This window comes from Trichogramma pretiosum, unplaced genomic scaffold (genome assembly GCF_000599845.2).
Source record: "Trichogramma pretiosum strain Unisexual culture from Peru unplaced genomic scaffold, Tpre_2.0 scaffold52, whole genome shotgun sequence".
Lineage (NCBI taxonomy): Eukaryota > Metazoa > Arthropoda > Insecta > Hymenoptera > Trichogrammatidae > Trichogramma > Trichogramma pretiosum.
This window is the reverse complement of record NW_019641695.1, coordinates 95,033-116,778: the sequence shown is the minus strand read 5'-3', so window position 1 is coordinate 116,778 and position 21,746 is coordinate 95,033. Positions and strand designations below refer to the sequence as shown.

Here is a 21,746-nt window from a genome sequence, read left to right as displayed (position 1 = left end):
GGTTCGTTCTTCGATGCGTATACACGCAGATGCACCGGCTCATTCTTGTTTTCTCTTCTTGGCTTTACTTTGCCTCTCGTTTGGTACACATACACATATTTATATATGTATTATGTGTGCGCGTGTAAACTCTGTGTGTGTATATGCAATATTCGAACGGTCGAGAGTCGCGCGAGTATTTTCTGTTTTGCAGGCTGTTTACCTCGACAAACTATTCGATCGAAGCATGTGTTTAATTTAAATAGAGTTCAAAGGCGGCGCGGCGCACGCTTACTCGCTCCGCTGCTTGGATTGTTCCCGAGATCCCTATAAGAGCCAGCGCTTAAATAAATGCGCTGTATACTTTACACTTGATCCACTTTGATGTTCGAGAGCCCGTTGATGAATGCAGCGAGCTTTCAAACGAGATAGAAGTCAGCCAATGCGCATGGATTTCGTTTGGAGTGGAAATAAATTTAAAATTACGTATCAGCTGATACGTATGCAGGCTCCGGAAGCTAATTTATCTAGCCCTAAGGTCAATGTAACTAAGTCGCATTAATTAATGCAATCAACGTATTATGCGCTTTAAATTAATCGAATAAATTTAATCTACTCGGAAGAAAGCATTTAATTTTCCTTACGAATCATTCGTAATAGCAGCAGCGCGCGTGGAAGACAAAAGCCCCGAAATGAAATTCGTCGTGCGGACTCATATCTTTGAAATTTTATTTACGCGAGCGCGAGCTGCACGGAGAGTCGCGCGAGAAAAGTTACCGGTGCGCTAGTCGCGCGCACGGAACATTTTTAGCCGCGTATGCAGTGCGCGCCGAGTTCAGTTCGAGGCAGATAGCTCGGAATCGTGCAGCTGTGTGTGTGAACCAAGGGAACTGTGCGCACTCGCACACAGAGAGAAAGAGCAACCACCGCCACGCGCTGCTCACTTTAGCCGCACATAACTTTTCTGATTTATGCGAGTTCATTATTATTTTCGCGCTTTCGTGGAATAATCGTTCTCGGCAAAAGCTCGCACAGCGCCATGGCTTGAATAATGCAGAGTCAATTCTAATTTCTTCGAGAAATACAATGGGACGAAGAAGAGACGACCCACAGAAAAATACGCTCGTTTTTCCTTTTTTTTCTCTCTCTTTTCAATCGGCCACGCGATCCAGTGCCCTTTGGGAAACTGATAATCCTGGTTTCTCGCGCTTTCCGGCACTTCCATTGATTTTGCTCGTTTCTTAATATCAAATTTATTGAGTGTCGAGTAAAATATGCTGGAAAGATTTATACGAGGCATCCCGAATTCCGAGGATCATCGTCTTTCCAAAAATATCTTGATCCCAATCTCGTGGTTATTTATACGAGGCAAAGTCTTGATTCTTCGCCACGATCCCGAAACACCGAAACACCCAATATAATTTACATCCCTTCAATTATACCGTCAAAATCTGGGCGAACGTTTCAATCGAGAAAGCCTACGCTCTCCCTCCGTTTGTCCGTTCGTTTTTTTGCTCATCGGATTTTCGGACAGTCCGACTTGCAATAATCGACCATCATTATGGGCAATTCCGAGTAAAGAGTGCATCGAGCGCGCTCGGTATCGAGCCGGCTAAAAATTGTTTACGCAAAAACACGGCGCATGGACGCGCGAGCACGCCGCATACGGCGCATAATCACATATAGTTTTCAGCGTTACTATACGAGCACGCGGCGTCGTGCGTGATGGCGTCGTTGCTCGTACCACTATATATAATAAAACCGGCTCACCCCACCAGGACTACTTTTTTCTCTCTCGCCTCTTGTGTTGTGGTCTGTATACGTATGTGTGCGCGCCTACGTGTGAGCGTAAACGTGCAAGAGATGATCGAGACACGATATGTCTATACGCGAGGAGGCCCCCCTGGGGCCCGCTCGTCCTTATACGCTCGCGAGGGCCTCACGCAAACTCCATCTTTCCTCGTTTTTGCGCGTTCGGCTCGTTCGAGTCCCTCCGACTCGAGACTAGGTCTTTACTCTCTCTCTCTCTCTCTCTCTCTCTCTCCCTCTCGATACGTATGGGCCGCGTTGCGCCGCGGTACTCATTACTCTTTGCTCTTCTTAATATCTTTCTCCTGCCCGTCTTGGATGCCGCCCTCTCTCGCCCCTCGTGCTCCTCGCGATCCTCCTCCGATCTCTCAATTGCGCCGATTGACATCTATCTATCGATAAATCCTACAGCTCCAAACTTGGGGTATTCCAGCTTTTAAAGCGATTGTTTTGACGTTTTCACGTGCCACATACAGGTTAGAAGTGTGCTGGAATAAAAGTTTATTTCCTCGAGCAACACATTTCAAACGCGCTCCCGTATTCTCTTCTTTAAACTCGCGAACGCAAATACGCGAGAGCACGCGCGCCTACATTATTGCTCTTACGGTGAGTTTATTATAGCAACTCTTTGCAAGCGCCAATATAGCGATTTCTCTCTTTCTCTCTCTCTCTCACCAGTGCATATTTATACGGTAAAAGTCTATATCTCTATGGGTCGTGTTCAATCATGAGGTCGTATAGAACATGCAAGTATATACAAGAGACTGAGCTTCGTTTGATCGGCCGCTTTTGCTCTTTATATAGTTATAAAACATATCGAGCCGTGGCAAGACTCCCTAACAGGCCGCTCGTTCCTCCGCCCTCGCAGACCTTTTCTCTCTCTCTCTCTCTCTCTCTCTCTCTCTCTCCTTCTCTGTCGTGTATTATCGAATCATCTATTTATGCATAAAGAATCAACGTGATAGAGAGATACTTGTTATACGTGCATTATACACGTAACGGGTTCAAGTTGAGTCATAATGCAAAAATCTGAACGTTCAGCCCTTTTCATGCGCTCTACGATGTTGCTGTCGAGTCTTTGTCTCTTATCGTAGAAATCGAGCGCCTATCCGATTCGCGCGATAATTGTTATCTATAGCCTAGGCTGCAATAGATCTGCGCGTGAAAATGTCAGATCGACGATGCGCTCGAACGATTGTCAAGTTTCGAATGCAAAAGCAAGCCCCGAAAGCAAAAATCATCATTGACAATGCATAAATAAAGTTGGCGAGAGCCCAGCACGCGTTCCTCCTGCTTTCGCCTGCATTACATGAGTCAGACTATGTTTATTCGCGCGGCCGGCCGAACGAGAGGGAACAAGTCGCTGCCAAGAATTTACGAGCCCGCTATACATATATAGGCGTTATTTCCCATGGTGTAAATTGCCGTAGCTGTATATATATATATGCAGCCATATACTCACTCTTGTAACGCATGTGAGTCTGCCTACTCACCGATGTAATTATAATTCTGTGTCAAGCCGATACAGACGTCATCTTGAATTTTAATACCAATTACTTTTTGATTAAACTCGGCTATTTTTGCCAAATTAATCCTACGAAAATTTCAATCGGCCCATTCGTTGACTTTTTTCGTCGAAAAAAAAAACAAAAAACGATTGATAACGTGAATATTTCACTCGGAATGTCGACCGTGCGTAATCCTTGACGCCTATAGACGAACGGTTTAGAAAATCTAACGCCGAAAATAAAACTACGCATTGCGAAATCATAAAACAGAGCATGTAAAAAAACATTCATCCTCTAGCTGGAATCTCCATTTCGCAATAAAACACGCGCCAAAAAGTTTTATGTATAAGTGAACCGAGAAAATTTACCGACCGCGTGGCATTAATCCTCGTGCCTTTGTTTGGTTTTTTTTCCAAGTCCCTTTTTCTGTTAAGGATTATTTGGCTGGATCTCGATGATACAGGTCCCAAAATGATACCCACGTGGATTTTGATAAATGCAAGAAAATCGTTAAAAATGAGCGTCCAAACGCACACGTGTCATAGAAATTAAAAGCCAATGGCGAGGCTTGCTTTTCGAAACAAGTGACACGGACCGCGCGTGTATCCCTGCGTGGGGTAGGCGCGATTCGCAATACCTTGCGGGATAGCATGCTGGAATCTTCTTCGTTGTCTCTGCACAAGTTTCGTATTATGGCGAGCACAGCTACGGCCTGTTGGTCGTCGTTGTACCCCGTTCTCCATCTTCGGCGCTGTAGCTCTCTGTTCGTGCAACCAAACGCGTATGTGCCTCAACGTAAAAAGATATAACAGAAAGTGGAGAGTGTGATTTACGAGGTAAAAGATACCAGCGGCGTGATTATTATTATTCTCTTTTCCACTCGTTTTTCAATGTCATAAAATTAGCGGCTATCCACGAAAGACTAATTTATGGTCTTCTTATAGAGATTCGTTCAAAATAATTTAAAACATTGCCTGGATTAGCGTTTGTTGTTCAAAATTGTTTGACTTTGATGAGTTTGTTTTTGTTATTTATTAGTCTCCTAGCCACGCGACTAGACGATCGATGTTTCCCTGGCTAAACATGTACGATTTTCCATGCCCACACATCAAGATATTCTAGACAAAATTTTGACAGTATTCTAAATATAACCCTGCGTTCTATTTGATGGAGCAAAAAAAACACTAGTTGCTTGTTGACACAAAAGTTACATCCTCGCGTGTATACCATGAGATGAAAATAAGGCGGTCGTAAAGCATATATAAAATATATTCTGGAATTCCTTTTAGGACGCAGATTTATAGCATATACTCGAGTCTTTTTTTCACTTCTACCTTCATAGCGTCGTTGTGCATCGTTGTCGTCGTCGTCGTCGTCGAGGCAACTACTACACCCTCTGACAGGCAGCAGCTATCCTTGCGAGTATGTATTTTCGAATATGTACACGCGTACTTTCTCGCGTACAAAAGACTAACGATCTCCCGGATATATCTCTCCTCGTATATATTTGCGCGAGTTTTTCATCCCACCTGCATCACGGAATGCGCCGTACACATACTTTGCATCGTCTTCGTCTCGTTCGCGGCTTTTTTTTTCCGAACTTCGCGCGCGCTCCGCACCTTTTTTCCTTCGCTACATATATACACACATACACATACATTTTAAAACTGAGACTCTGGATCTTCTGCTGTATACACTGTTTTTGGGCATTGAACTCGTGGGCACACGCGCTCAATTTATTTTTCGAGAGAAAGCCGCTTCAAGTGCTCGAATTTCTGTAAAAAAATATTTTTTAAGTTGTTTGTTGTTCTGGCTAGTACGCATTCGTTCTTGTCTATATCACCAACTTTTTTTCAATTTTTAATAAAGTTTGCTTCGTAAAAAGTTTACTAACAGCTAAACATTTGATTTAAAATTTTCATAATACCTTCATTCCATGTAAAAAATATAGTAAAAGTACCGCAAGTATGGCGCAAAATCTACGGCGATAGCTTGGTGGTCAAATTTGCATTCTTGTCAAAGATTTTTGCCATACTTTTGCAGCACTTTTGTCGTATTTTTTACACATGGGATTTCATTAGAAAACGTATTTAAATTTTTTTTTGAATAAAGTTACTATTGAATACGTAATTTTGTATGTATAAATTGTATTTTTATATAAACTATACGTAATAATTAAGTATAGTTTTACGAATCTAAAAATATATTGAGCACACTTATTTTTTGATGTATTTTAAGATTCCAAATGGTTGGAAATATTATGTAGGCCCAGAGAAAGATCGTATTATATACAAATACTTATGCGGAATACTGCTGTGCGTATGTGACGAATTTATAGCCGTAGTTAGCTTCCGACGTTATTGGACATTGCTTAAATTATTGCATGGTGATTCACTTTAAGAATTTGAAGATTATTTTTTTAATCTATTTCTCGTTATTAACTTTCGTTCGATTTATAAAAATGAAATACGGCCTGCAACGAGTATCGAATTTTCAATATACAGTGGACGTGTGCGCGAAGTACAATGAGATCTACAGGAGAAGTGCAATTTACATTGGAAACGGTGTGAAACGCAAAGTACCTTTATATATAAAACGTAACCACATTCGAACAACCTGTTTTCGACATTTCCTTCTATCTCTCTCTCGTTCTCTCTTTCTCTTTTGCTTGCTCGCCTTACATGATGAAAGAAAGATGCGGAAGGAACCCGATACAAAATACGAGCTGTTCGTGATCCCCCTTTTGCGAATTGTTCGTGGCTGCGAGAACAGTATTTTGAGCCACTTTTTTTTGAACGAAGAAAAGGACGCGGCTTCGGTCTGAGGAACAAATGAAAATTTTGCAACAGGAAAGTGGTGCTTAAGCAGAGTGCGTTACTTTTCCGACGAAAGTTCACTAGGATGTGAATGAAACTAAAAGAAAATCGAGAGTTTTATAGAAGAGAGCAGCAAGTGCGAGCAGAACATAGATGAAAAGCGAAAGCACATGGGCAAGACGCCATCGAGGAAAAGAGATGGCCGTATTGCTTGTATTTATACTTAGATGAAGAAGGGAGAGAAGGTAAAAGAGAAAAAAGATAATGTAACGAAAGAGAGGAAAGAAGGAGGGAACGAGGTGTCGCCTTACAACCGGCTCTCTCTCTCTCTCTCTCTCTCTTTCTTTCTCTCTCAGCTCTCTTTCTCTTTCTCATATTATAAAGCGAGGAGTTCGGGCTCTTTTGCATGCCAACTTCTTCGGCATCTAGCCTTTACGTTATTTTTTTCTTTTTTTACTCTTGTGTGTAGTGCTGTTTTCATTCTTTTTTTTTGCTTCCTCTGCCTGCTGCTATATAAAAACGTTCGGTCCATCTACCTTTCATTCTTTTTTCTTCGTGCTTCTTCGATTTATCTGGTCCTTTGGGAATGGTGCTCGAAATGAACCATTAAGACGAATTTACAAACACTTATCATTCGCGCGACTGCCGAGATCGATCATAAATAATATTTTATTTTTATTTTTTAATTATTTTACTACTCTCGTGAGCTGCTTCTTGCGTGCATTGGCTCAATGGTAACCTAAAAGTACAACATTTATGCGAAGTTTATATATTTTTTATTTGTGTAACGACTCGAAGCGCCATTGCGGAACAAAGTGACGTGCTTGGAGGCAAAACTTTTTCTAGTTGCCCAGACTTTCTGAAATTTACGGCGCCCTCTGGGGAAATTTCCTTCTTGGATATGTGTGTACACGTCGTATACAGAGTTGCGTCAAGGGTGAAAAATACGAGGAAGCGAGTCGACTACATCACATCGATGTTAATTCATATGTCTATTTGAACCAGAGACGCAAACATGAAAATTCAAATATTAAGAAAAACGTCTCTTCGTTCTTACAGGCAAAATATAATTTTGTATAAGGATATCAATAATCGCTCGGTACGAGTGGAGCAGAAGCATAATTTTCGCACAGGCACACTTGGTATGCTAGTTCAGGGCAATAAGTGTCTTTGGTCAATAAACAAACGGTCTTTCTTTCTCATCCGTTTGTGCGTTACGATGAGGTGGCGCGAATAACCGGTTCGAAATGCATCGGCAACAGTAGTGCGCGTTGTCCAGTAGCGCGCGGCAAAGCACAAGATTACGAGGCGCGCGGCCAATGAGCGAAATATAACGACGACCAAGACTGTGTAAGCAGTGTATATACGATTCAACTTCTTTCACTCTCTCTTTTTCTGTTTTTTTTTTTTTTTTTACTTTTTTTGCTTCCTCCCCCACTTTTATAAATGCATTATATTATATACTTGAACAAACGGAGAGCAGCTCGAGTCATGCACGTATATATGCGAACCTCGCCGATTTTACCCTTGCTAAAATGTGTACAAAGAGTCTCTTGCACTCCTTAGAGCGGCAGATATCTTATTCAGCCAAAGCTCCATTCGTTTTTCTTTCTATACATTATGCTTCGAGAGAGAGAAAGAGAGAAAGAAAAGAGCGAATGAAAGAGAGGAGGCTACGTTCTGGGATTTACATTCTTCTGGACCGTCGTATACGCGCATAATTTTTCGCGATGCTTCCGATGAATATTATATACTATCTGCGAGCCTCTGTAGCTTATATTCGATTTTATACATCCAAGAGCGGGGGGAAGGAGAAAAAGTTCCTCGTTCCGTAGACGCTGAAAAAAATTTTCGCTCGCTCTTCCGAACTTTATTATCAGTTCCTTCGTGGTAAGAGCTGGGAGAGAGATGACGAATGGGCTTTTCGTTGTTCTTCCGCAGTTAATTGCAAAGAAAATCTCCTTCTATCGCAACGATACTTATCCTGTTTCGAAAAGCTGAAGGCTTTATCGATGAATCACTATTGATTTAATTTTCTGTTCAATTTAAACTCTCTTGCTCTCTTGTTCTTTGGTTAACAAGCCCCTATGTTGCTTCGCTCTCTCTCTCTCTCTTTCTCTGGTTGCGTACGTTCACTCGCTGTTGCGCGGCTCGCACGCGATGTGCTGCAGCGCGCGCACAGAAAAGCGATCTTACATTCGGATCTCCCGGGCGCGAAAGAAATTCACGATCCAGAATATAAATATAATAGGTGTTACACCGGGCCTTTCTTGTGTCTTATATTCCAGCCCTCGGTGTATTTTATGGCGCTACCGCGCTCCGAAGCTACCCGCTTTGTTATTGTTGCCGTTTGGCTTTTCTCTCTGTCTCTCTCTCTCTTTCTCTCTACCTTGGCTACGTTCACGCAATATTACACACACAATACCCAACTGTATGACAAAGCATCTGCTCTCGCAGATGCTTAGTATCGATAGTTCGACGTTGCTGCTGCTGCACACGGGCGCGGGAACATCGTTTAATCGCGCGCGCTTACTTGGACATTATTTTTTTTCCTCGGTTCGAGAGAGATCTAAAGATCCGCGAGCGTTGCCGCGCGATAAAATGAGGCATGCGTCGAGGTCTACCCGAGGTTTGCCCCTCGGTCCACATTCTTCATCTTTGCCATTGCGCAGTGCAAATGAATTTTCTCGTTTAATAAGGATACGAGCAATGTATCGCGCGCCCCGAGGAGCTCCCGGGAGATTTTCGTCGTCGAGCGAAATTACTTCGTCAACGCAATTACTCGCGTGTTATACGTTGTGTATCTTGCACACAAAGTCCGCCGTATACGCACACGTCTGGACGAGAGAGAAGTAGAGAGAGAGAGAGAGAGCCATGCGCACGGCTAAGTAACTCGATAATAATTCATCTCAACATCCTGGGCCAAGAGTCTCTTGCGCATGCATAAAGAGCTTAGCCCACCGTGTGGCGCTGCTACAACAGAGAGCTGCTCATAGCTCGACGAGAGCGCTCCTTACAAGATATGCTCCGCTACGAGGACACGCATTGCAAGACGAAACTCGTTCGCCTCGTACGTCCTCGTCCTCGACGTCGTCGTCGTCGTCGTCGTCTTCGTTGTCGTGTCCGGAGAACACACTCTTCTTCTTCTCTCTCTTGCGCGCCTGTCCCTATATAGCTACAAAGTCTTGTTTGTTCAAGAAGGTAGGAGCTCGCAGTAGTCGTTGTCGGTATGAGAAACGCGTATAGCGAGCTACATAGCTCGTGAACCCGTAGCTCACAACGCGACTTCCCCTCTTCCGTCTTTCTTCTGCTTCTTTCCCCTTCCTCCTTCCCCACGGCTTCTTGCTATGCCTCTTGCTCCTTGGATCTTTCTCGTTCTCTCTCTCTTTCTCTCTCTCTCCTACTCCACCTTTTAGCGCTGCTGCTGCTTCTTCTTCGTCTCGTGGACTAGCTGTGCTAGGTAATCCTCTCGGGGGCGTGAGTTATGACTCTAGCGTTTCTACATTCTTCCTATACTGTTTTCCCCTCTACCATAGCCAATTTCTATCTATAGATATATTCATCAATATATATGTATATATATATGTACACGTACACACTACTCGTACACCCATATATAATATATACAACTCGAGCTAGTTTTTCACTCGGATAGTTGTTTTTTTTCGATGTACTTCATTCAAATTTTCCGATGCAAATAATTTTGTTTAAAAATATTCTATGAAACAATATACCAAAAATATTAGGCTTTAGGACATGTAAGCTGGTAGTATAATATAATAATCAGTGATCAATAGCAAGTTTACCTTTTTCTGTACTATAAACGCGTACGTTAATATTGGGAAAATGAAGCTTCAGAGAAGTTTGCTGACATCCTTCAGGCTTGTGAAACCAAAAATAAGCGCGTCTAAATTTGACCTATTGTATTAAGGTAGACGTAAAATTTACGGGTTAAGAAAAAAAAAAGGAAATTTTCATTCCACTAAATTTGATACTTTTTAAATAGATTGTTATTTTTCGCGCGACAGTTTCTTCAAATCGGATTATAGAAGTAGTAATTTATGTTCGGCGAATCGAATCGATCGTCATTTGCCACGCTTAATCTCTTTAACGCTCGTATACGCCGTTCTGCAAAATTATTTAAATATTGATACTGGAGCAGCCATTAATCACGAGCAGTAACCTCCACCTGCTATTCGGCGTCTGCTCTATCAGAGGACATTACGCAGTAATGTAATTGCCAATGTAAACCGATCAATTTTCCATGCGCCAGTGAAAATACACGCAACACTGCCACCACCGCGCCGCACACGCTACGTTATATGTCTTACATAATGAAAACCGACGCTGCTCGACGATGTATATGCGCATCGTCGGAGCTTGCTTACAGCAACATCCTCGTCCCTGAGCTTGTCTTAATTCAAAGCCATGGAAAGAGGCAGCAGCCGCATAAGAGAGGGCTAAGACATTAGCCTAGGACGAGCTCGGTGAGCTTGGTCGATCACTCGATTTATAGGACCTTGAGCAAAAAGCAAGCAAATCCCTCGTGTACATGTACAGCGCTAGCCCCAGGCCAATTCACTTACTTTGATTTGATTGGTTCTTACGCCGCCGTAGACTTGCAATACTCCGACAACTACTCTCTACCGTACTGCCTATGATCCGCCTTATTCCGAAAAATTTTCCCTCGGGATCACTGCCGAATGCGATAAGAATGGAAACTTGGCATTTATGTGCGGCTGTTTTCGTCTCGATGCTTACTTTATTTGGTCGCACATTTTCTAAATCTAAGGCTTGCGGCTGGCTCTATGTATTAGTACAGCTAACGTCTCCCATAAGCAATCAACCTATTGGTTTGCGTTCATTAGACTCGGCCTATGAATTTGCCGGGGGTTATTTGCAGGGTTAGGGATTAGTTTCCCTTCCTCTTCTCTGAATAAGCTTGGCAGGCGTGAGGTTTCTAGTTTTTACATTTAATGTTATTTTCATTGAAGGGGTCTCAGTAATAAATGTAGTTTTAAACGATCCACGTAGGAAAACAGTGTTATAAGTCAAATTTGCCGTATAATTGATCAATCTTCAAACTTTTCGTAAGAAAATTCTGAATAATAACAGCTACATCTATGTAACTATACTAAAAATGCAAATTCAAGTTCGTGATAAAGCGATACAACAGTTGCGCAGCGCTTTATCAATTCGCATGCAATAAATTAAAAATTGAACGCTTACTCATTGACTCGTAGCTTACACACACCAACCCATTCACTCACACGTGCAGTTATCTATTCCGGTAATCGTTCGCGCAATATCAACCCCTACTCATGGTACGCAAGCATTTTCAGTGGTAAACGACCAATCGTAAAACTACATCGGAGGATGCCTCGCATTCAGGAGGCATAATGTATTTCTCCCAAACGCGTCTACGACTTTCTCTTTCTATTCAAACACGTTGCTCTAAATAAAAAAATAGTAGTAATGTGCAAAAAATGTTGCGCAGAGTCATTTTCTATCGCTATCGAACTTACTTTACGCCTCCATTTTAGACTATCGAGTCAAATTTGACTTTATCCACCCTCTCATTTAAAGCAGCTCTCTAATCAGTACCTTGAAAATGTGTACGCGTCTGCGTCTGTAAAAAATAAATATATCGATGGTTTATCGTGAGGTATTCTCTGGTATATAGAAATGAATGAGTGATACATCATAGGGGGTGCATGCGCATGCGAGTCGACGCGTTCGACGGAATTGAGTTTTTATGCTGATACGGTGAGCTGTCACATTTTCTGCTCGTTCGAAAATCTACGAGGGCTTGGCTTAATTAGGGGAAGAGAAAAACAGTCCCTCGATTATTTATAAGTTTCGTGCGATATATATAGCTCATATTCATTTCTTTTTTTTTCGTAATCGTAGGTTTGGTGACTACACGCCCCATCTAGAGTACCACTCTAAAATACACTTTTACAGATATGTCTTCGGAGTTTCATAATCTTTTGAATGTTAATTTACTTTTTTAATTTCCGTCAATAGAAGGATTAGTTTTCTTTACTAATATACATTGAAGAAATCTGATTAGTCTGTGCAATGACTAATTGATTTATTTCGAAAAATTAATACATTCCATGATTTATATAGTGAAACTCTAGTGCTATATTTTTGCGATAAAATTTTTACAAAAAATTCAAATCATTTTAAATGTTAAAAAAAAAAATAAAATAAAACCTGAAAAAAATATCATTAGAGCATTGAAGTAAAAATTCAATTTGCGATGCTCGCTCAGAAAGTACAAGCCAAAAGCCGTAGCTCAATCTCATTCTTTCTCTCTGCTTCTCGTACTCTCATTCTGGTGTGTGGGTATATATATATCTATACATACGCGTATACGTTCATCGAGTCCAGCAGTTGAATCCTTCTGTGCCGTTCAGTGCGAAAACGAAAGAGAGGCGAAACGAGGCGCTTTACGAGGCAGTAACGGCCGATAAGGTGAGCTCCATAAGCACCGGCTTATTCCGTTATACTACTGCACCCAAGTGGCTGCTCGAAATGTTAGCAGACGTACGTACTCTCGCACACTCACATCTCATTCGAGAACTACATACGTACGTACATACATACGGCCGTGTATCGAGTCTTTTTCGCACTTTTAAAACTACTGCGGCGAGCTTTTTTTATTTTCCAGCCACTTACTGCTTTGCCTTTGGTGCATGCAATACTTCAATGTTTTACACTTTATTTAACAGTTAATGGCGCTTTGCGCGAGAATGAAACAAGTCGGAATCGCCATTTTACGGTAATAGACACTCGAAAATTAAACATAATTTTGTCAAAACTACACTAAATTATAATTTTTCATGTTTTGATCACTTATGTTAAAAACGCCATTAAGAATTCAATGGGTCACTGATTTTCGTAATGGCTCGGATTAGAAAGCATATGATTTCGTTCATTTTTGAAATATGTGACAGATGACCGCGTGATTTCGGGACCCGAGAGTGGGAGTGCGCAACTACGCCACGCCCTATAAACCATAATGTCTTGAAATGATTAATTACAAAAGTGAAAGAACAACGAAATCAAGTTTGAATGAAATGATCAATGTGGACAATTTGAGGATAGCTACCGTTCCTAATAATGTAGGCACTACGCGACCTCACGGCTATAATAAATTCAATGTCTGACTCATTAACCTTGGACATTTTTATTCTATAATCGAGCACACGTGCGCACATCTACTCTCGTCGGTTGGAATCGACTAACCTGCCAAAATTTTAATTAAATGGAAAAACCTTTGATGGTTGTCAAGTCAAATTATAATTTAATCTAATCGAAATATTTTTGCTTTATGATTTTCAGGAGCGAACGGACTTCGCAGAAGAGGTCGACAGACGTATACCCGTTATCAGACGCTCGAGCTGGAGAAGGAATTTCACACGAATCATTACCTAACAAGGCGGAGGCGAATCGAAATGGCGCACTCCCTGTGCCTGACAGAGCGACAGATAAAAATCTGGTTTCAAAATCGACGGATGAAGTTAAAGAAGGAAATACAGGCAATTAAAGAGCTGAACGAGCAGGAGAAGCAGGCACAAGCGCAAAAAGCCGCAGCCGCGGCGGCGGCTGCAGTGGCGCATCAAGGCCAGGGGGGACCCGACGGGCCCAACTAGGGGTACGCCCTGCACTCGCGGAGCCCCCCCGAGCCTCATCACACGGCCAATCCGCATCACTCTCTGCTCGCTGCCCAGTGTACGCAGCTGTATTAAGGTACGTCACACACCTGTCCATCGTACCAATTCATTTATTCATAACTGTCTGTCCGTCACTCTTTTTGATTCGATTAAAAACGAGAGCAAAGAACCCGTATCGCGACAAAAAGCTTGGAGAAGCCACTGGAGGGTGAAAAATTAATCAAGTCTTGGTATTATTGTTGGCCATAAGTACGAGCGTTGCGTGATAAAGCTCGCTCTTATCTCTCTAAGGACACGCTGGCCGCGCGGAAAAATAAAAGAGGGCTGAAGGTTATAGCAATAATAGCGCTTACACGGTACAACGACTTGAAGCTCGCAGAAGTAGCCGCGTTTTCTCTCTCCTTCGTGCATCGTGAACGATTGTTATTATAAGGTCTGAGCGTGCGTTAACAAAGTACTAACTTCGACGCCCCGCGCGCGATGAAAAGAGGAAACGAAACTTCGTCACGGCTTCGATTTTTTCCTTCTCTCTCTTTCGCACTGAGTTCGTCCAAAGAAAAGGGGAGTACCACTGTGCGTGCATCAAGTGGAATATATCTTATATCGAAAAAACATATGCGGCTGCGTGAGAATGATCCAATATTAAGCGTTTATAATGCAGGCTACAATGTGAATAACATACATAATACAGAACGGAAACGAAGAAAACGCAAGGAACTCGTAGCTATACATAAAACATATCTCGCTCTCCTCTTCTGTTGTTCAACAATATAACCAGCTGAACAGAATCTTCTTTTTTTGCGCGCGCCGAATAGCTCATCGGAGTATGAGCGAAGCGAATTATGTCTACTCGCCGCTGTCGACTTTTTGTTTTCTTCTTCTAAACGTGCCTGCGCAGCGGCGCTTTAACAACGTGCTTTTAAATGAACTAGGCACTTATTTATAAACTCCAGTAGTTTTTTTCCATGTACTGGCCGTAATTAAGTATGATAAGTCGTCTTTTATTTCAAGCTTTTTTACTTTTTTCTGCGCAAAACAATAAGTTTTGATTTTATTTAAAAAGAATTCCTTATCGCAGATATTTATTTATCTACAACAAACTAGCAGCACACGAAAAAAAATTAATTCTCACTTCGGTATTACGTCAGTTATGTAATAATAAAAAATTCAACTCCTTGCGTTTTCTGTACCAAAGAAAGTTATTTTGAATTATTCCAAGCAAGATGAAAGTTTGGAATGATGCGATTGCGTGAAAAATAATATGCCCTATCTGGCGCTCTTACAAATTAACGATAAAAGTCCGTGAGCGCGGATGAAATTTCTACGTGCCAGTTGAGAATATCGCGAGTTGTTCGTTAACAATGATCGTTGGAAATAAAAGCCTGCCACTATAGCCGCGGGCGCTTTTCACTCGTAAATTTTTCGGCCGCGCGCGCGTGGGCAAACTTTGCGCACGCTCGAAACTTATGTATGGCTTTACGCTGAATATCTAATGAAGTCTAACCGCGAGCTTGCACGCGTGTGTTTTTTGTAATTTGCCAAATTATTCCAATCTCGTTTTGCGCGTTAAAACAAACAAGTTTAACGCTTTAGCTTCGTCGAGGGGAAAAATAACCATTCTCCTATTTTCGCTCGCGAATCTATCCTACTTATTCTCTTTTGCTGGCGCGCGAGTCCTTGGAGAAAAATTGAAAAGAATTCAAGATTCATTCATTCGATTCTTCGATCTTTTGGGGATTACGTTTTGCCTTCGTGAAAAGTGTCCGCCTCGCGCGAGACAGCGTAATGTAGAAAGTTTTTTGATTACATGCTTTTGCTGCTTCATCTTGTGGTTTACCTCATTGTAATGGCCTCAATGTATACATAAAACGTGTCATTGACTGTAGACTAAGTAATTCACGTCACACTTGCTACTCATTCGCCGCATTCATTAAAAAAATGTCGAGTATTTGAAAAAACCTCAGCAGAGCTGGTTGATAGTTAAATTTGATGGGTCGAGCATTGAGATTTTTTTCTTCGACTCTACGTGCTTTTCGAGAAAATTTCATCTTTTAACAGAGCTGTATTAAGGTATATCGCCTTGAAATAATAGGAAGATTATCATCCCAAAGTACGTGGGAGAGGCGATCCCGCAGAAAACGAACACCGCTCGATATTTTCCTTTGCGCAATAAAGCTTTCGACTCGAGCATTAATATTATCATCTTGTAGCATTTATACATACATACACGCATCGACATCGACACATGCACGAACACAAAAAGGGAATACATACATACGTGTACGTAAGAAAGTTGTTCAACTGGCCGATAAACATGCGAGAATAATCGATCTTTATTAAAAATAGCTGGTAGTCATAAAGTTGGCTTGGATATTTTTAATATTTGCACATGCGAACGTTTAATAACGCAATAAACATATCGTCACCTTTCATATATACCCGAGAGGCTCGTGACTGTGTGCACCGTGGCATACGTACACGTCTTGGAAAAAATCAAGTTGTAGTTATTGCGCTTATTCATACAGCAGGCAGGGGGAGAGAGAGAGAGAGAGAAAGAGCACAACTGGACAAAATATTACTCGCTCGTATCGCTTCGTTAAAATACGATATCCAAGAGGGTTTAATTAGGTTGTAAAATGAGTGACGATAATTCCGCTTATATCTCAAGCCAATGTTTGCCGCACATACAAGAGAGACTTCGTATGAACACGAGCGCATGCACATACACACACACACATAACAGCAACTTTATTGCGCGATGATGTGCTCAGCGCTGCGCTCCGAGACTTTTGAGTCCTTGAATCCCCGTCGGAAGTTCAATACTGCTAACAGATGTTTTTTTTCTGGAATCACGTGAATAACGTTGATGATAGTTTTATACCAAAGTGAGATGTAGAAAAAATTTGACGTCGCGCATCTCGCTGTTGTACCACCTGAAACATCAAAGCTTGTATGAGTTGCACAGTTGACGAAATTCTGCATGCTGCAGCGTTACTGCAATAATTTATTTTCAGAAATATAGCGGAAATCGCGATTTTTATGTATCCTGAGAAGTAGAACACATGCCGGTTTGCTGCTTTTGTCGAAAATTTACAATTTTTATTTAATATAAATTAAAGTTACTTTTTCAATATTAAAATTTTGCAAGAAAAAATTGTTATTTCACTCATTAAATAGCATTGATACTCTTGATTTACTAACAAGTTTTTCGAGAGTTGCATTTATTCTATTGTTTTTAGTGACTTTTCTTAGTATTAAAATTTTCATTGAACTTTATTTTCTTTAAAACTTGATATTTCGTTGTAAAATTAAAGTATCATCTGAAATTTGAGAAAGCTTCGAGTTAGTAATGTATCGTCGCAGATATGATTCATGGAATGCTTTTAGTGTCAACTTTGAATAACGATTCGAGATTATTTTAAACTTATAAATGTCTCTTTCAACAAAACCAATTTAATCAAAAATCGAAAAACCATTTATATGACTTCCCTGATATTTATAACTTTATAAAATGATACATTGAAAAACATTTTAAAATGATGAATTGTAAACTTAAAATTAACGACCAATTAAACCAGTCATATGTTTATTAATGGTAGTAATATATGTTAAAAATATTGTTTTTATCGAAAAGTACATACATTTTTCATTGAAAAGAATTTTGCTCAAAAAAACGATTCAGCAAAGTTAAATTACATATTGATGGCGATCATCGAGCGACGGACGAAGAGGTGGGCTGGCTCAGCAGCCGTCGCTTCTTGATCTATATGGCCGCTCTCACCGACTAGTATTTATTATGTAGCAGTACCGTACACTATTTTTCAAGGCATTAAGACTCGTTGTTTTTTTTAAATTTTTTATACTTTAAATTTAGATAATAATTTATGTTTTTCTATTTTTCAATGAAATTAGTGGTAATGACAAATTTTCAAATTATATTTCAAATTCTGATGTTAATTTCTTTATATTATTAATGAATTTGAATTCGATTAAAGTTCAATCATTTTTAAAAATTTTATGGTGTGAATAATAAAAAATTAATTCAGTTCACTTTTCATATGTAAATGGACTGTTTATTCATTATGGCACTATAATATTATGCAAAAAGATACTTCCACATGATTTAATAGTTAGTAGGAAGAAAAATAAGATTGTATCTGCATTGAAAGTGCGGATGTCTTTTATGTCTCGACTTTACGGGTGTCTTTTTCACGCACTTGCCGTCTCAACTTCATTGAATTCAACTGCAGTTTTAAAATAATTACGCGATGAAAAACATGCTGATATGAGCGCTTATGTAGCGCAATTAAGTACCTGTTTAAAATGAGCAATGACTATTTCCTGGATCGAACGTTTATTAAAATTTGTTTTCCAAAACACAAAGAATAAGTAAACAAACACACGTAATATTTCAATATGCAGACTTTTATAAATTCACTTTTTTCGAAGATTATCCATGTAAAAACAATAAAGCACCATTTGTCGCAGGAATTAGTAAAAAATAAATGGACAGTAAGATGGCTGTTAAGCAGATCATATTATCAGAGCTGCGGCGTTGAAATCGCGGCTCAATCCGCAGCTTAAGTATCATTTTTCAAAATTATCGTGTACTCAAACAAACGACAGGTACATAAAAGTCATCGTAAAACGCATCACACACACACATGTACACACTCACAGAAAGGCTACTATGGCTTATGCTTTAGCACGTGCTCGCTTGACTTCATAGCCGATTCCGGCCGGCAGTAAACACTTATGTTCTCGCAGTGCCGTGGATGCGTGCGAGTGTGTGTGAGAGAGAGAGAGAGAGAGAACCTCTCGCATATCCATACGTTATGCCCAATGCTTTTTTTCGCCATTCGCGTTATTAACGAGCCAATTTCACGGTCGGAAGACTGCCGTGCGCGTATTAAGCTTGGCCCTTATATTATTCTCTCTTTTTCTCTTCTTTTGCGCGGGTATAATTGATTCGTACAGGTCCGATGTATCAATTAACTTGGTCGCCCGGAACCTCCAGCACCTATAGTCGTAGCATTTTATAACGTGTAGCCAAGCCGCACGAGCGTACACAAGCACTATTGCCGCTGTCGTACGTGCATACGGGCTCTTAACTAAATCAGTCGACACACCATAAAAGTCGCGCCCGTGAAGATTTGCTGCTCGAGGCCGCTTTACGTTTTACGACGACGACGACGACGACGGCGACGACGGCAGCGATGACGTCGCGGCGATGACGATGAGTAGGTGGTATAGCATACACAGTATGTAGATATAGGTGCGCTGCACAGGCCATTGCTCATTGTTGGCACGCAACGCGACATCTAGCGGAGCATTAATGTATACCGGCTAGCTTAGTTATGGCTGACGCTCTCTCCCCTTCGGTAGGCGTGGCTTTTACGATCCGATGCCCGACGAGACGCGCAGTGGGGTGGGCGGGTACTATATAATCTCTCTCTCTCTCTTTCTCTCTCCCTCTCTCTCTCTCTCTATTACGTTTATATACACGTATAGCTCACTTTGACACCGTTTGCTTCGCGGCTCGTTTCTGTCGCGAGTCTGCTGCTGCTGCTTCTGCTGCTCCATAAGAGAGCTCGCGAACGACAAATATTTAGCCTCATTATCGCGTGATTCTCGAGATCGTCGTCTCTCGTTTATATATACGGGTATACACATATTCTTTCTTCTCTGGCCTGCTCCGATTCGGAGACTTCTTTTTCCTGTTTTTGCCGAGTCTCGGCCGTGGCAGGCGCGGAAAAATGCACGCCTCGGTACTCTCGTGTGTGTGTGTGCGTACTCGCGCGCGCGCGCACGATCCCACGATATACTATTTGCGAAACTTCAAAAGTTTGCCGCCGCCGCAGCGACCACTGAACTCGCCTGCTCCGGCCGCCGCCAAGCCGTGACCAGAATGTGCCTCGGCGCAAAAAGCCCGTGGACGAGGGAAATGAGACATGCATTGCTCGTCGCGTGCCCCTGCAGCAGCTCTCTCGTCCCACCGTCTTAATTGGCCTTGGCGTTCTGCCAGCAGATGGCGGCTGTTACTTATCTCCCATTCCACGGTCGGTATATATAGCTATACTGAGCAGGCTAGTTATCTACCTTGCCGACTCCGAGTATCGGTAAATCGCCGGCTCCCCGCCACCACCGCTGCAGCAGTCACGGTAGTTTTGTGTCTCCTCGCCGCGTACCCACCAAGCGCTTGACTTATGAGATGGCCGTTTCCCACTCGTAGTAGTTCGATGATTGTCCGCTTAATGCGCTTTATGGTTTGTTTTTATCGACTCTCTCGCGCGTTTACACGATGCCCTGTGTGCGCGCGCGCGCGCCTTTATATGTACGGCCGCACTTCCCCTTATTCCGCTCCGTCGCTCCGCGTCCCGTTCGCTTCTTTATACCTACTCGCTGCTCTTCGTATTTTTCCAACTTGTCCTCCGAGGATTCCCGCTTTTTTTCCTAGCTCCGTCTTTGTGCGTGCTAGACTGATTTTTTTTTTCACGAAATCCTCACTGGCATTGCTGACTCAAGCGAATATTTTCGTACTTCCCCATCGAAGTATAGCTCGGTCGTATTCTGCGTTGTATTTACTTGACTCACTGAATAATTTTATGAACTTTGTAGCGGGCTCATGGACTCGCTTCTCCATTCGCCCGTGCGCGCGGCAGAGGCTTTTTGTGCCCGAAAAAACATCTCTGGTCAACGATTATTCACTCGCGCGCTCTCGCTGTGTGCAATGAAATCGCGCGCTGCTCGCTCTCTTTGAATTTATACGCTCTCAAACCTTGCGCAAAGGCCATAGGTGAATGCCACCGGAGCAGCAGCAATTGAATTATGTCCAGGCAAAATTGGGATACGCGACTCGGTCGCAGCCGCGCGCGCCGATTGCTTCCGAGTTATTTATCGCTCATAGACGCGCATGCAGTCATTCGCTAATGGTGTGCGCTGCAAGCTTTTCTCTCGCTCTCTCGCTTTCCCTACCCCACTCTTTGCATTTTGTCCTGGACACCGCGTGAAAAGCAAAACTACGCGTGATTTGTTCGCTACGCAGCAACGAATAATCTTTTCTGAACTTCAATTATCCGTAATTCTTGATTTAATTTATTTAACTCTTCCACGCTAGTGAAATTCACAACGAGCCCGACTGCGCGCTAGCTACGGCAATAAATTTTAACTGTAATTCCAAACCATTGAGAACAAAGCATCTAAAATTTGGAAATATTTTTGAAAATGTTATCTTAATTCATTAAACAATTTATTGTTACTCTGAATCGCTTTAAATTCATAACTTGAAGGTTAAGTCCTCGAAAGCTCATTGTTCCGGTTTTATCACTGTCGGAAAGCAGAGCTTTTGCTTCACCGACTCGACATCCGATAGAGAATGCCTTTGAAAATATAAAATGACCATTAATACGCGTGAACTCATGGACTCGCTCATCGAGAAATATATATTTGTTGGTAATCGCGGCAGCTGATCTTTATCGGCTGTAAAGGAAGACATTTACGATCTATAAAGACGTTGCTTACGGCCCGGCCCGGGTGCGATCCTCTCCTTGCATGAGTATGTGTGCGCGAGCGAATAACCGTATGGAAGTCATTCGCTCTCTCTCTCTCTCTCTCTCTCGCTCTCTCTTACTTCGCACACTCCTACGACCCATTACCCTTTCCTATATACCGGGGCGTAAGCGACTTTCAAGGGCGACTACTACTACTACTACTACAACTGGCACGCGTCTGTTGCACATGTAATAGCAGCAGCAGCAGCAGAAGCAGCGGTGGCGGCAAGAAGAGAGAGAGAGAGAAAGAGAAAAGGACTTGCTGCTGCTATATACACTATATAGTAGGAGATTTACAGGTTACGCTCTCGGTAACACCTCGTAAACTTGGCTTAACGACTCTAACCGGGCCTAACTGCTTCCTTCCTGCTGCAATCAGAACCCCGCCGTTTGCCCTATATG

At 42.0% G+C, this 21,746-nt stretch overlaps 1 protein-coding gene across 2 annotated transcripts in view; it reads left to right on the top strand.

Moving 5' to 3' along the window:
- Positions 1–21,746, top strand: part of LOC106649177 (homeotic protein ultrabithorax-like) — a 134,183-nt gene that overhangs the window by 97,877 nt on the left and 14,560 nt on the right. For both annotated transcript variants that reach the window (XM_014366459.2, XM_014366458.2), the window contains one exon: positions 13,463–13,870. In XM_014366459.2, coding sequence (XP_014221945.1) covers positions 13,463–13,773 — 311 coding nt within the window. In that variant the 3' untranslated portion in view covers positions 13,774–13,870. The remainder of the gene's footprint in view (positions 1–13,462; positions 13,871–21,746) is intronic.